The sequence below is a fragment of the Balaenoptera musculus genome, chromosome 13 (genome assembly GCF_009873245.2).
Source record: "Balaenoptera musculus isolate JJ_BM4_2016_0621 chromosome 13, mBalMus1.pri.v3, whole genome shotgun sequence".
NCBI classification, from domain to species: Eukaryota; Metazoa; Chordata; class Mammalia; order Artiodactyla; family Balaenopteridae; genus Balaenoptera; species Balaenoptera musculus.
This window is the reverse complement of record NC_045797.1, coordinates 15,533,846-15,549,846: the sequence shown is the minus strand read 5'-3', so window position 1 is coordinate 15,549,846 and position 16,001 is coordinate 15,533,846. Positions and strand designations below refer to the sequence as shown.

Below are 16,001 nucleotides of genomic sequence, written 5' to 3'. Positions count from 1 at the left end.
GGGATTAATATATACACACTACTATATATAAAATGTATAACTAGCAAGGACCTGATGTATAGCACAGGAAACTCTACTCAATATTCTGTAATAACCTATATTAGAAAAGAATCTGAAAAAGAATGGATATATATAGAGAGAGATAGGTATATATATACATATATATATATGTATGTATATATATCACTTTGCTGTACACCTGAAACTAACACAACATTGTAAATCAACTATGCTCCAATAGATTTTTTTTTTAATTATGGCAGCATGAATTAAGATAGAGGTAGTAGATTAAAGAGATGGATGGGGATGTGGAGATGGGGCAACTGTGTTGCTCCTAGATTCTGCGTAGGTGCCAAAGGGGATAGTTGTATCAACAACTAAGCAAATGTGAAAGGAAAAACATGTCAGAGGAAGATGTCACTGAGTCTGCAGTGTCCACCAGTATCAGAGTGTATAGAAGTCTGGAGACCAATTAATATCTGGTTATAAAACTCTAGAGAGAAATATGGCTTAGAAATAGAGATTGGGGAATCATCAGCATTGAGTTGGAAAGTAAAACCACAGGAGTTGTTAAAATGGTAGAGGAATAATGGAATAAGAGGACAAGTGGGCAAAGGATGAAACCCTGACAAGCACCAACTTTGAAAGGGCAGAGAGAAAGGATGAAGAACCCATGAGAAGGAAGAGGCAGAGGGGCAAGAAGAACACCAGGAGAAAGAAGTGACATGGAAACCAAAGAAGTATAGAGTTTCAGTACAGCAAGTTATCAACAGAATGAATGAATGGAGGATGTTCCTATGAGAAATGAGAGAAAGAAAACTCACTGGAGAAAGCCAAAGCATAGTTGGGAAATATTGAAGCTATGCTGTAGGATTTTCTGCCATCTCTGTAGGAACACTGAAAGGCTATGGGGTCAACCTGGGCTACCAATAATTACAATAGATGAATAGAGGATAAAAAGCCATTGAGACTGTTGGTAAAAGTAGTTCTATAAACGGGGAGAGATCTAAGAAAGAGCTTATAGACTGGGAGAAGAGGAAAAACCTTGAAAGTTTCTTTGGAAGCAAATGTAGTTGGACTAGAGGAGTAGCACAGCTAGAAGGACGGGAGAGGTTGTGATCAAAGTTGAACTTAAAATTTCTGATGAGCAGTTCTAAGTGATGACAATGTCCTGAGGGTGGCCATGGGTGTGGGTGACTGAGAAAGTGAGGAGATGATGTGCATTAGAGTTAGAGGTCAAGGAACTGTGAGGTTAGGATGTGGGATGGCTTTATGGACCCTGAACCTAGGTTGTGTCACCCCAGATGGTGAGACACAGTTGATAAATCACTGGAACAGACATGAATGAAGAGGAAAGCTATGAGCAGATGGAAAGTCTTCAGTGAATATGGGACAGTGGCTACCAGGTTGGATGCTGACAAGAATGAAGGATGACTAAGTGGCAGGTGCCCCAAAGAAGAAGGAGTTTTAAAGATTAAGACATGGACTAGAAAATTCTAGACTATAGGAAATTGTTGTTGTTTCAGGTTCTGTGTCTCTATGTATGAGCTAAGGTTCTTTAGGTTACAACCATAGAGAGTAAACTTAATAAGTTTAAGAAAAAAAGGATTTATTAAAATTAAAAGACACTGGGGGGTAGCTCATTAAATTCAAAGAAAAGCCAATTAATCACTCTTCAGGAAGAGTAATAACCTGGGCAGTTCAATGAACATAGCTCTGTAGTATTGCAATTATCAGCACTCAGCTCGCAACTATAAACTTTTCCTCTAGTTTCAAATTCTTAAGAGAGAGATTCTGATTGGTCCAGCTTGACTTAAGTTTTACCCCTGGTCCAGTTAGCTATGGATAGGGAAATTGCATCATACAGTAGAAATATGACTACTGGAAGATTTCCTAGAGAAGAGATGTTTGTCGGCTATGTCTATGCAAGATCCCACCTGCTGTGAGGCCTTGCCTCCCAGCCAGCATTCCCATTTCTCTGGTCCAGAGAAGACCAGCTCAGGAAAGATCTGAGAGTCACCTTCCAATATTTGAAGATTGGTAACTTTCCCTCAGCTTCTGTTCATAGAACATTTAACAAATACCTTGGTGAGTAATTATTGTATTCTAGGCACTGAGGCTACAATTGTGAAAAAGAAAAAATTCAAAGTCCATACTCCCAGGGGCTTACATTCTAGTGGGAGAGAGGGAAAATAAAAGAATAAAATATTTTCCATTTGCAAAAAGTTCTTGGAAGGACATGAATGGGAAGTTTCATAAAAGTAATAGAGTGAAAGCCAGTTTAGGGTGGGAACCAAGGAGGACCTCTTTGAAGGGGTGATATTCTCAACTTCTCATATAAATCATTTCCTGTGTCATACCAACATCCAATCTGGTGGGGAGGTAAGGGGTGAGCAGCAGCTAGACGTGGAGTAGTGCCCTGGCTGGGAAAGCCTAGCAGGGACTGGAGGGAGGGCCTACTGTGAGAAGAGGGTCCCAGAAAAGGGCCCAGAAGAGCTCAGAGACAGGCCTTCAGGCTGTGGTCAGAGCTGCTGCTCATGGGAGCAAATATGAAATAAATAGAATGGGAAATGGAATCGAGCCCTGAACCGGAAGTGGGTGGAGTCACTCCCCTTGGGCACCACCTAGGCTTTGATAGGAGCAGCAAAGGGACTTCACAAGGGATACTTGCCCACCCTTCCCAGTCACAGGCTGCAGGTCAGCCTGAGGGCAGGGATTCTTTTTTGTCACTTGGACCCTTTGAAGAATATGATGAAAGTTGCAGGCCTTCTTAGAAAATGTATGAATGCTCTCCCACATATGATTTTATAATTCTAGGTTAAGAATTCCGATCTTAATTTATGATAAAAGCCCTGCAGAAAGTAGGCATAGAGGGAACTTTCCTCAACATAATAAAGGCCATATATGACAAACCCACAGCCAACATTGTCCTCAATGGTGAAAAACTGAAACCATTTCCATTAAGATCAGGAACAAGACAAGGTTGCCCACTCTCACCACTATTATTCAACATAGTTTTGGAAGCGTTAGCCACAGCAATCAGAGAAGAAAAAGAAATAAAAGGAATCCAAATGGGAAAAGAAGAAGTAAAGCTGTCACTGTTTGCAGATGACATGATACTATACACAGAGAATCCTAAAGATGCTACCAGAAAACTACTAGAGCTAATCAATGAATTTGGTAAAGTAGCAGGATACAAAATTAATGCACAGAAATTTCTTGCATTCCTATACACTAATGATGCAAAATCTGAAAGTGAAATTAAGAAAACACTCCCGTTTACCATTGCAACAAAAAGAATAAAATATCTAGGAATAAACCTACCTAAGGAGACAAAAGACCTGTATGCAGAAAATTATAAAACACTGATGAAAGAAATTAAAGATGATACAAATAGATGGAGAGATATACCATGTTCTTGGATTGGAAGAATCAACATTGTGAAAATGACTCAAGTACCCAAAGCAATCTACAGATTCAATGCAATCCCTATCAAACTACCACTGGCATTTTTCACAGAACTAGAACAAAAAATTTCACAATTTGTATGGAAACACAAAAGACCCCAAATAGCCAAAGCAATCTTGAGAAAGAAAAATGGAGCTGGAGGAATCAGGCTCCCTGACTTCAGACTATATTACAAAGCTACAGTAATCAAGACAGTATGGTACTGGCACAAAAACAGAAACATAGATCAATGGAACAGGATAGAAAGCCCAGAGATAAACCCAAGCACATATGGTCACCTTATCTTTGATAAAGGAGGCAAGCATATACAGTGGAGAAAAGACAGCCTCTTCAATAAGTGATGCTGGGAAAACTGGATAGCTACATGTAAAAGTATGAAATTAGAACACTCCCTGACACCATACACAAAAATAAACTCAAAATGGATTAAAGACCTAAGTGTAAGGCCAAACACTATCAAACTCTTAGAGGAAAACATAGACAGAACACTCTATGACATAAATCACAGCAAGATCCTTTTTGACCCAGCTCCTAGAGAAATGGAAATAAAAACACAAATAAACAAATTGGACCTAATGAAACTTAAAAGCTTTTGCACAGCAAAGGAAACCATAAACAAGACCAAAAGACAACCCTCAGAATGGGAGAAAATATTTGCAAGTGAAGCAACTGACAAAGGATTAATCTCCAAGATTTACAAGCAGCTCATGCAGCTCAATAACAAAAAAACAAACAACCCAATCCAAAAATGGGCAGAAGACCTAAATAGACATTTCTCCAAAGAAGATATACAGATGGCCAACAGACACATGAAAGAATGCTCAACATCATTAATCATTAGAGAAATGCAAATCAAAACTACAATGAGATATCATCTCACACTGGTCAGAATGGCCATCATCAAAAAATCTAGAAACAATAAATGCTGGAGAGGGTGTGGAGAAAAGGGAACACTCTTGCACTGTTGGTGGGAATGTAAATTGATACAGCCACTATGGAGAACAGTATGGAGGTTCCTTAAAAAACTAAAAATAGAACTACCATACAACACAGCAATCCCACTACTGGGCATATACCCTGAGAAAACCATAATTCAAAAAGAGTCATGTACCAAAATGTTCATTGCAGCTCTATTTACAATAACCAGGACATGGAAGCAACCTAAGTGTCCATCATTGGATGAATGGATAAAGAAGATGTGGCACATATATACAATGGAATATTACTGAGCCATAAAAAGAAATGAAATGGAGGTATTTGTAGTGAGGTGGATGGAGTTAGAGTCTGTCATACAGAGTGAAGTAAGTCAGAAAGAGAAAAACAAATACAGTATGCTAACACATATACATGGAATCTAAGGAAAAAAGGAAAAAAAAAGGGTCATGAAGAACCTAGTGGCAAGATGAGAATAAAGACACAGACCTACTAGAGAATGGACTTGAGGATATGGGGAGGGGGAGGGGTAAGATGTGACAGGGTGAGAGAGTGGCATGGACATATATACACTACCAAATGTAAAATAGCTAGTGGGAAGCAGCCGCATAGCACAGGGAGATCAGCTCGGTGCTTTGTGACCGCCTGGAGGGGTGGGATGGGGAAGGGGGGAGGGGGGGAGATGCAGGAGGGAGGAGATGTGGGAACGTATGTATATGTATGACTGATTCACTTTGTTATGAAGCAGAAACTGGCGCACCATTGTAAAGCAATTATACTCCAATAAAGATGTTTAAAAAAAAAAGAATTCCGATCTTAGGAAATGAAGTTCGTTCTCTCTCTTTCGCTCTCTCTCTCTCTCACACACACACACACACACTTTTTTTTTTTTTTTAACCTTTTCATCCTCTGCACCCATTTTCCCCTCTCTGGCAACCACCAATCTGTTCTCTGTATCTAGGAGTTTGTTGTTGTTGCTGCTGTTCTTAAGACTACACATATAAGAGAGGTAATATATTTATTTTTCTCTGTCTGACTTATTTCACTCAGTATAATGCCCTCAAGGGCCATTCATGTTGTTGCAAATGGAAAGATTTCATTCTTTTTCATGCCTGAATAATATTCTATTGTGTGTGTGTGTATATATATATATATATATATATGTATATATACCACATTTTCTTTATTCATTTATCCATTGATGGACACAGGTTGTTTCCATGACCTAGCTATTGTAAATAGTACTGTAGTTAACATGGGGTGCATATATCTTTTCAAGTTAGTGTTTTCATTTTAGGATTAAGATCCAGAATTGTGAGTGCTGGATCATACAGTAGTGCTATTTTTAATTTTTTGCAGACCTAGACACTGTTTTCCATAGTGGCTGCACCAATTTACATTCCCACCAACAGTGCCCAGGGGTTCCCTTTTCTCAACATCCTCACCAACACTTATTTCTTGTCTTTTTGATAATAGTCATTTTTAGCAGGTATGAAATGATATCGCATTGTGGTTTTGATTTGCATTTCCCTGGTGATTAATGATGCTGAGCACCTTTTTCATGTACCTGTTGGCCATCTGTATGTCTTTTTTGGAAAAATGCCTATTCAAATCTTCTGCCTATTTTTTAATTGGATTGTTTGGGGGCTTTTTGCTATTGAGTTGCATGAGTTATTTGTATATTTTGTATATTAGCCACTTATCTAAGATTTTCAAATATTTTCTACTATTCAGTAGGTTGCCTTTTCATTTTGTTGATAGTTTCTTTTGCAGTGCATAAGCTTTTTGGTTTCTTTTGCAGTGCATAAGCTTTTTAGTATGATGTAGCCCCACTTATTTATTTTGACTTTTGTTGCTTTTGCTTTTGGTGTCAGATTCAAAAATTCATTACCAAGACCTGTGTCAAGGAGCTTACTGCGTATGTTTTCTTCTAGGAATTTTATGGCTTCAAGTCTTATGTTCGAGTCTTTAATACATTTTGAGTAAATATTCATGTATAGTATAACATAGTGGCTGAGTTTCATTCTTTTTCATGTGACTGTCTAGTTTTCCCAACACCATTAATTGAAGAAACCGTGCTTTCCCCATTTTATATTCTTGATCCCTTTGATGTAATTTAACTGACCATATATGCCTGGGTTTATTTCTGGGCTCTTTGTTCTGTTCCATTGATCTGTGTGTCTGTTTTTATGCCAATATCATACTGCTTTAATTACTAGAGCTTTGTAACATAGTTTGAAATCAGGGAGTGTGATGCCTCCAGCTCTGTTCTTCTTTCTCAAGATTGCTTTGGCTATTAGAGGTTTTTTTGCAGTTCTGTACAAACTTTAGGATTATTTATTCTAGTTCTGTGAAAAATGCAATTGGAATTTTGATAGAGATTGCACTGAATCTGCAAATTGCCTTGGGTATTGTGGACATTTTAACAATATTGATTCTCCCAACCATGAATACAGAATATCTTTCCACTTATTTGTGTCTTCTTCAATTTTTGTCATTAATGTCTTGTAGTTTTCAATATACAGGTATTTCATCTCTTGGTTAAATGTATTCCTAGGTATTTTATTCTTTTTGATGTAATTGTAAATGGGATTGCTTTCTTTTTTTCTCTTTCATATAGTTTGTTATTAGTGTGTAAAAACACAACAGATTTTTGTGTCTTGATTTTGTATCCTGCAATATTACTGAATTCATTTATTAGTTGTAACAGTTTCTTGATAGAGTCTTTAGTGTTTTCCATATATGACAGTATGTCATCTGCAGACAGTGACAGTTTTATTTCTTCCTTTCCAATTTGGATGTCTTTTTTTTTTCTTACTTAATTGCTCTGGCCAGGTCTTCCAATACTATGTTGAATAAAAGTAGTAAGAGTGGGCATCGTTGCCTTGTTCCTGTTCTTAAAGGAAAGACTTTTACATTTTCACTATTGAGTATGATGTTAGCTGTGGGCTTGTCATATATGGTCTTTATTATGTTGAGATATGTTCCCACTTTGTTGAAGTTTTTATCATAAATGTGTATTGAATTTTGTCAAATGCTTTTTCTGCATCTATTTTTTAATATTTATTATTTATTTATTTATGGCTGCATCAGGTCTTAGTTGCGGCACACAGGATTTTTTGTCACAGTGCACGGGTTCTTCATTGTGGCACATGGGCTTCTCTCTAGTTGTGGTGCATGGGCTCCAGAGCACGTGGGCTCTGTAATTGTGGCACATGGGCTCTCTAGATGTGGCTTGCAGAATCAGTAGTTGTGGCACGTGGGCTCAGTAGTTGTAGGCGCATGGGCTTAGTTGCCCCAGAGCATGTGGGATCTTAGTTCCCCGACCAGGGATAGAACTCGCGTCCCCTGCATTGGAAGGCAGACTCTCAACCACCAGACCACCAGGGAAGTGCCTTTTTCTGCATCTATTGAGGTGCTTATATGTTTTTTATCCTTCATTTTGTTAATGTGGTGTATCACAGTGACTGATTTGCGAACGTTGAACCATCCTTGCATCCCTGGAATAAGTCTCACTTGATTATGTGTATGATCCTTTTAATGTATTTTTGAACTTGGTTCACTAATATTTTGTTGAGGATTTGGCATATTTGTTCATCAAGGATATTGGTCTGTAATTTTCTTGTGGTGTCCTTGTCTAACAATAGTGAGCATATTTTCTTGTGTTTATTGGCTATTTGTAGAACTGTCTATTCAGATCCTTTGCCATTTTTTTAAGTTAATTTATTTATTTGTTTTTATATTTATTTTTGGCTATGTTGGGTCTTCATTTCTGTGCGAGGGCTTTCTCTAGTTGCGGCGAGTGGGGGCCACTCTTCATCGCAGTGCGCAGGCCTCTCACTATCGTGGCCTCTCTTGTTGCGGATCACAGGCTCCAGACGCTCAGGCTCAGTAGGTGTGGCTCACGGGCCTAGTTGCTCCACGGCATGTGGGATCTTCCCAGACCAGGGTTTGAACCCGTGTCCCCTGAATTGGCAGGCAGATTCTCAACCACTGCGCCACCAGGGAAGCCTTCCTTTGCCTTTTTAAAACTATTTGTCTTTTTCTTATGGAGTTGAAAGAGTTCTTTATATATTCTAAATAAAATTTCCTTAACAGATACATGATTTGAAAGAAAAAAATGTTCTCCCACTCTGTGGTTGTCTTTTCACTTTCTTTATGGCGTCCTTTGAAACACAAAATCTTTTAAATTTTTATTTTGATGATTTCCAATTTGTTTTTCTTTTGTTGCCCATGTTTTTGATGCCACATCTAAAAAGCCATTGCCTAATTCAATGTCATGAAGATTTACTCCTATGTTTTCTTTTAAGAGTTATGAAACTTTATCTCTTACATCAAGATCTTTGATCCATTTTGATTTAATTTTTATATAGTGTTAGGTAAGGAGCCAACTTGATTCTTTTGCATGTGAATATCCAGTTGTCCCAGCATCATTTGTTGAAAAGACTCTTCTTTTTCCATTGAATGATCTTGACACCCTTGCCAAAAATCAATTGACCATAATTTTGAGAGTTTATTTCTAATATATCAGTTCTAGTCCATTGATCTATATGTCTACCCTTATACCACTACTGCACTGTGTTGATTATTGTAGCTTTGTGGCAAATTTTAAAATTGGGAAGTGTGAGTCTTCCAACTTTGCTCTTCTTTTTCAAGATTATTTTGGCTAATCTGGGCCCCTTGAGATTCCATATGAATTTAGGATCAGCTTGGAAATTTCTGAAAAGAAACCAGCCAGAATTTTGATTGGACTCCGTAGCTCAATTTAGGGAGTATTGGCATCTTAACAACATTAAGTCTTCCAATCCATGTACATGGGGTGTTTTTCCATTTATTTGGATCTTCTTTAATTTATTCCAACAATGTTTTGTAGTTCTCAAAGACTAAGTTTTGCATTTCTCTTGTTAAATTTACTTCTAAGTATTTTGTTCTTTCTGTTGCTATTGTAAGTGGAATTGCATTCTTAATTTCATTGTTGGTTTTCTCACTGCTACTGTAGAGAAATACAGTTGATGGCTGTATACTTTTGTATACTGCAAACCTGCTGAACTTGTTTATTCTAACAGACTTTTACTGTGTTTCATAGCATTTTCTATATACAAGATCTTGTCATCTGCAAATAGAGATGCTTTTACTTCTTCCTTCCCAATCTAGATATCTTTTATTTTATTTTCTTAACTAATTGCCCTAGTTAGAACATCCAGGACAATGTTGAAGAGAAGTAATGGCAGTGGATGGCAGTGGATATACTTGCCTTGTACCTATCTTAGGAGGAAAAGCATTCAGTTTTCACCATTAAGTATGATGTTAGCTGTGGGGTTTTCATTGATACTTCTTAACAGGTTGAGGAATTTCCCCTCTATTCCTGTTATGTTGAGTGTCTCTCAAGAGTGTTACATTATTTTATTAAATTTATTTTTGGAGGGGGGAAACGTTACTTTATAATTTTCTTTTTATAAAAATATATTAGAGGACTTCCCTGGTGGTGCAGTGGTTAAGAATCCACCTGCCAATGCAGGGGACACGAGTTCAAGCCCTGGTCCGGGAAGATCCCACATGCCTTGGAGCAACTAAGCCCGTGCGGCACAAGTACTGAGCCTGTGCTCTAGAGCCCACGTGCCACAACTACTGAAGCCCGTGTGCCTAGAGCCTGTGCTCCACAACAAGAGAAGCCACCACAATGAGAAGCCCGTGCACTGCAACGAAGAGTAGCCCCCACTCGCCGCAACTAGAGAAAGCCTGTGTGCAGCAACGAAGACCCAACTCAAATAAATAAATTAATTAATTAATTAAGTATATATATATATATATATATATTAGAATGATAGAATTGTTACCTATAGAGACATGTTTTTTAATTTACATTGCCTGAGCTATATTTTTTTTCCAGATTTACTGAGATATAACTAACAAGTAACATTGTTTAAGAGATGTACAACATGATGATTTGATACATACATATATTGCAAAATGATTACCACAATATGGTTAATTAACACATCCATCACCTCACATAATTACCGTGTGTGTGTGTGTGTGTGTGTGTGTGTGTGTGTGTGTGGTGAGAACATTTCAGATGTAATCTCTTAACTTTTAAATATATAATATTGTTAACTAGAGTCACCATGCTATACATTCGAGCCCTACTACTTATTCATCTTATAACTGGAAGTTTGTACCCTTTGAAACATCTCCCCATTTCTTCCCCCTCCCAATACCCTGGCAACCAGCATTCTACTCTCTGTTTCTTATGAGTTCAGCTCTGTTAGATTCCACATGTAAGTGATACCATACAGTGTTTATCTTTCTCTGTCTAATTTATTTCACTTAACTTAATGTCCTCGAGGTCCATCTATGCTATCACAAATGGCAAGATATTCCATTGTATATATTTACCAAATGTCTTTACCCATTAATCTGTGGAGGCATATTTAGATTGTTTTCATGTCTTGGCTATTGTGAATAAGGCTGCAATGAATATGGGGGTGCAGATATCTCTTCAAGGTAGTGACTTCATTTCATTCAAATAAATACCCAGAAGTGGGATTACTGGATCATCTGGTAGCTATATTTTTAATTTGTTAAGGAACCTCCATTCTGTTTTCCATAGTGGCTACACCAATTTACATTCCTGCCAACAGTGCAAAAGGGTTCCCTTTTTTCCACCAACACTAGATATCTCTTGTCTTTTTGTTAACAGTCATTCTAATAGGTGTGAGGTGATATCTCATTGTGGTTTTGATTTGCATTTCCCTGATAATTAGTGATGGTGAGCACCTTTTTATGTACCTGTTGGCCATTTGTATATCTCCTTTGAAAAAATGCCTATTTAGGTCCTTTGCCCATTTTTTAACCAGATTGTTTGTTTTTGCTATTGAGTTTCATGAGTTTCTTACATATTTTGGATTTTAACACCTTATCAGATGTATGGTTTTAAGATACCTTCTCCCATTCCATAGGTTGCCTTTTTATTTTGTTGGTTACTTCTTTTGCTGTGCAGGAGCTTTTTAGTTTGGTATAGTCCCACTTGTTTATTTTTGTTTTTGTTGCTTGTGCTTTTGGTGTCATATCCAAAAACTCGTTGCTAAAACTATGTCAAGGAAATTTTCCCCTCCGTTTTCTTCTAGAAGTTTTATGAATTTGGGTCTTATATTTAAATATTTAATTCATTTTGAGTTGATTTTTATGAGTGGTGTAGGATAGTGGTCCAAATTCATTCTTCGGCATGTGAATGTCCAGTTTGTCCAACACCATTTATTGAAGAGACTATTCTTTTCCCACTGATTTTTCTTGGCTTCCTTGTCAAATATTAGTAGTAGACTATATATGTGTGGGTTTATTTCTGGACTCTCAGTTGTGTTCCATTCATCTATGTGTCTGTTTTCTTGTCGGTACCATACTGTTTTGATTACTACACCTTTGGAATATGATTTGAATTCAGGAAGTGTCCTGCCTCCAGCTTTGATCTTCTTTCTCAGGATTGCTTTGGCAATTTCAGGTCATTTGTGGTTCCATATAAATTTAGGAATTTTTTTCTATTTCTGTGAAAAATGCCAATGGAATTTTGATAGGGATTGCATTGAATCTATAGATGACTTCGGGTAGTATGGACATTTTAACAATATTAATTCTTATAATCCACAAACACAGGATATCTTTCCATTTGTTTATGTCTTCTTCAATTTCTTTTATCAATATCTTGTCAGTGTACAAATCTTTCACTTGGTTAAATTTATTCCTAAGTATTTTATTGGTTTTGATGCTATTGGAAGTGGATAGTTTTCTTTTTTAAATTTATTTTTTATTTTATTTTTTATAATTAATTTTTATTGGAGTATAGTTGCTTTACAATGTTGTGTTAGTTTCTACTGTACAGCAAAGTGAATCAGTTATGCGTATACATATATTCCCTCTTTTTTGGATTTCCTTCCCATTTAGGTCACCACAGAGAACTGAATAGAGTTCCCTGAGCTATACTATACAGTATGTTCTCATTAGTTATATATTTTATATATACTATCAATAGTGTATATATGTCAATCCCAATCTCCCAATTCATCCCACCTGCCCCTTTTCCCCACCTTGGTGTCCATAAGTTTGTTCTCTACATCTGTGTCTCTATTTCTGTTTTGCAAATAAGATCATCTATACCATTTTTCTAGATTCCACATATATGCATTAATATACGGTATTTAGTTTTTTCTTTCTGACAAGATAGTTTTCTTTATTTCTCTTTCAGATATTTCACTGTAGTGTGTATAAACACAACTGGTTTTGTATGTTGATTTTGTATCCTGCAACTTTACTTAATTCATTTATTAGGTCTAACAGTTTTTTGGTGAAGTCTTTAGAATTTTCTATACACAGATGACCCTTGGACAATGCAGAGGTTAGGGGCACTGGCCCTCTGCACAGTAGAAAATCTACATATAACTTTACAGTCAGCCCTCTATATCTGTGGTTGCTCATCTGAGGATTCAACCAACCATGGATTGTGTAGTACTATAGTACATTTTTATTGGAAAAAAATCCACCGTATAAGTGGACATGTGCAATTCAAACTCATGTTGTTCAAAGCTCAACTGTATAAGATCTTATCATCTGCAAATAGTGACAATTTTACTTCTTCCTTTCTGATTTGGATGCCTTATTTCTTTTTTTTTTTTTTTTTTAATTTTTATTTATTTATTTATTTATTTATGGCTGTGTTGGGTCTTCGTTTCTGTGCGAGGGCTTTCTCCAGTTGCGGCAAGTGGGGGCCACTCTTCATCGCAGTGCGCGGGCCTCTCACTATCGCAGCCTCTCTTGTTGCAGAGCACAGGCTCCAGACGCGCAGGCTCAGTAATTGTGGCTCACGGGCCCAGTCGCTCCGCGGCATATGGGATCTTCCCAGACCAGGGCTTGACCCGTGTCCCCTGCATTAGCAGGCAGACTCTCAACCACTGCGCCACCAGGGAAGCCCTGGATGCCTTATTTCTTTATCCTGCCTAATGGCTCTGGCTAGAACTTCTGATACATTGTTGAATTGGAACCTCATCCAGTATTTTTGTAATGTTTTTCCTTTCAATTTTCAGGTGGTTTTTGCTCTTACAGACTTTGTAATAGAAAATCTTGGGAAATCCTTTGTAGAGACACCACCCGTGGACCTGCCCTCTCTGTATCAAGACATGTCATACAAAACTCCCCTGGTATTTATCTTAAGCACAGGCTCAGATCCCATGGGTGCATTTCAGAGGTTTGCCCGGGACAGCGGGTATTCAGAACGGTAAGGTCATATTGTGCAATTTTAATAATTCATATGAACATCTCCTTGTTAAAATTTGCCTTTTTTCTTCCCTTAGTGGAGTGTGAATTCCTAGTTCAGGTATTCCTTACTAAATAAATTAAGACACTTTAATATTTAGCTATGCATGTTGTTAAATGGTGTTAAATATCGTAAGAGCAGATGTAAACTTCATTTGAGCAAAGGGGAGATTGTTTAAAATGTTGAAGTATAATAATCTAATGCAATAGTGATTAAAACATTTGTTATTTAAGACATTATTTTAATGTAACTGTAGTTTATTCCTTATGCTCAAATGTGCGAAAAATTCCATAGCTCTTTATGTTGTATTATTAATCTCATCTTTCTCCTGAGCTTCTACTCTGCTGGTTAAGAGAGGGAGGGGAAAGTTTAAACTTGTGAATTTACAATATTATATTTTCTTCTGGTTTAAATGTCTCCAGGGTAAGCTGATTTGGCTTCTTTCTCATGAAAGCTCAGTCTTCCTGACTCCTTCTTCCCCTGCTCCTCCCCAAGATGGTGTCCTGATGGGTAGGAAAGTGCACAAGACCACAGAGTGTCAGAGGAGAGTAGGGGTCTCCTATCTAGGAAGTAATCTCCAGCTCTGACAGGCCTTTGCATGGAGTGGCTAGTCTGGCCTGGTCCCTGGACTGGTGATTACAAGATGATGGATCCCATCTGTTCTTTGAAGTTCATAATCTGTATTAGGCTTCTCCAGAGAAACAGAACCAATGGGATATATAAAAATATAATATGTATATAATGCCCTATCTATATTTTATCCTATATATGTGTATATATATTATGTATGTAAAGTAAGAAACTGGTTTACATGATTATGGAGACTGATAAGGCCCCAAATCTGCAGTCAGCAAGATAGAAACCCAGGAGAGATGATGTGTAGTTCTAGTCCAAGTCCAAAGGCTTGAAAACCAGGAATAATAATGGTACAAATCCCAGTCTGAAAGCTAGTAGGCTCAAGACCCAAGAAAAGTCAGTGTTTTTATCTGAATTCAAAGGTCAGAAAAAAAGCAATGACCCAGCTCAAACAGTCAGGCAAGAGGATTTCCCTCTTACTCAGCCTTTTTGTTCTATTCAAGTCTTCAATTGATTGGATGGGGCCCATCCACATTAAGGAGGGCAATCTGCTTTACTCAGTTTACTGATTCAAATATTAATCTCACCCAGAAACACCCCCACAGACTCATTCAGAATAATGTTTGACCTAATGTCTGAGTACCATGTGACCCAGTTAAGTTGACACATAAAATTGACCATCAAATGGTCCTACACATTTGCCTTTGGTTCTGAAGTCCTACCAAAGAATTAGTATACAGAACTTTTAAGAGCTGCTGTGAATTAATAAGAAAAAGAAAACAGTTCGATAGGAATAAAGACAAAAAACGTGAAAGGGAAATTCTCAGAAAAGGAAATCTAAATCCCGATAAGCATATGAAAAGATGTCCAACCTCACTAGTAATTAAGAAACAACAAATTCAAGCCATTAGAAGATGTCATTTCATACTCATCAAATTAGCAAAATGTTGGCAAAGATAGGGAGCTGTAGAAACATTCATATTGCAAGAGGGAGTAAAAAATTGGTTAAAATCACTTTGAAGAATAATTAGCAGTACACTAAAGTTGAAGATAGCATTCCCCATATCCCAACAATTCACTACTGAATTTGCATGTTCCAACAAAATCAGTCACATGCGTGCAAGGAGCCATGTTCAAGAACATTTGGAGAAACGTTTATAATACCAAAAAAAAAAAAACACTGGAAACAACCAAATTGTCCATCTAGAAAAATGATTATATAAATTGTGGTTTATTCGTAAAATTAAATACAATACACTATAGCCATGAAAATGAATAAACTATGACTACGTATATCAATATGGATGGGTCTCACAAACTAATATTGAGCAAAAAATTTAAGTTGCACAAAAACTATATAATATTGGAGAAGTTTGATATAGTGTATAAAATTTTTAAACATATATATTATATGTTGTTTAGGAAGTCATATTTTTTCAATAACAGAATAAAGAAAAATAGGGAAATTATACTAAAACCAGGATAGCAGTGACCTTGGGAGGTGAAGTTTGGGTAATGAAAGAAGTGAACAGGGAGGGGCACGCTGCAGACTCAGATCATGTAGATAATGTTTTACTTCTTAAGCTGGGTTGCAGGTACATGGATACTTATTGTAAATATTAACTTTATAACTTTTGTATGTCTTAAACATGTCATAGGAATTATTAAAGGTAAAACAATTCAAAACAGCAATCAGAGAATGGAGAGGGGTGTTAATAGT

General features: G+C 37.1%; 1 protein-coding gene across 1 annotated transcript in view; it reads left to right on the top strand.

Annotated features, from left to right (window-relative positions):
• Positions 1 to 16,001, top strand: part of DNAH6 (dynein axonemal heavy chain 6) — a 298,716-nt gene that overhangs the window by 239,722 nt on the left and 42,993 nt on the right. Inside the window, exon 64 of the mRNA XM_036873333.1 lies at positions 13,476 to 13,666. Within this exon, the coding sequence (XP_036729228.1) occupies positions 13,476 to 13,666 (191 nt within the window). The remainder of the gene's footprint in view (positions 1 to 13,475; positions 13,667 to 16,001) is intronic.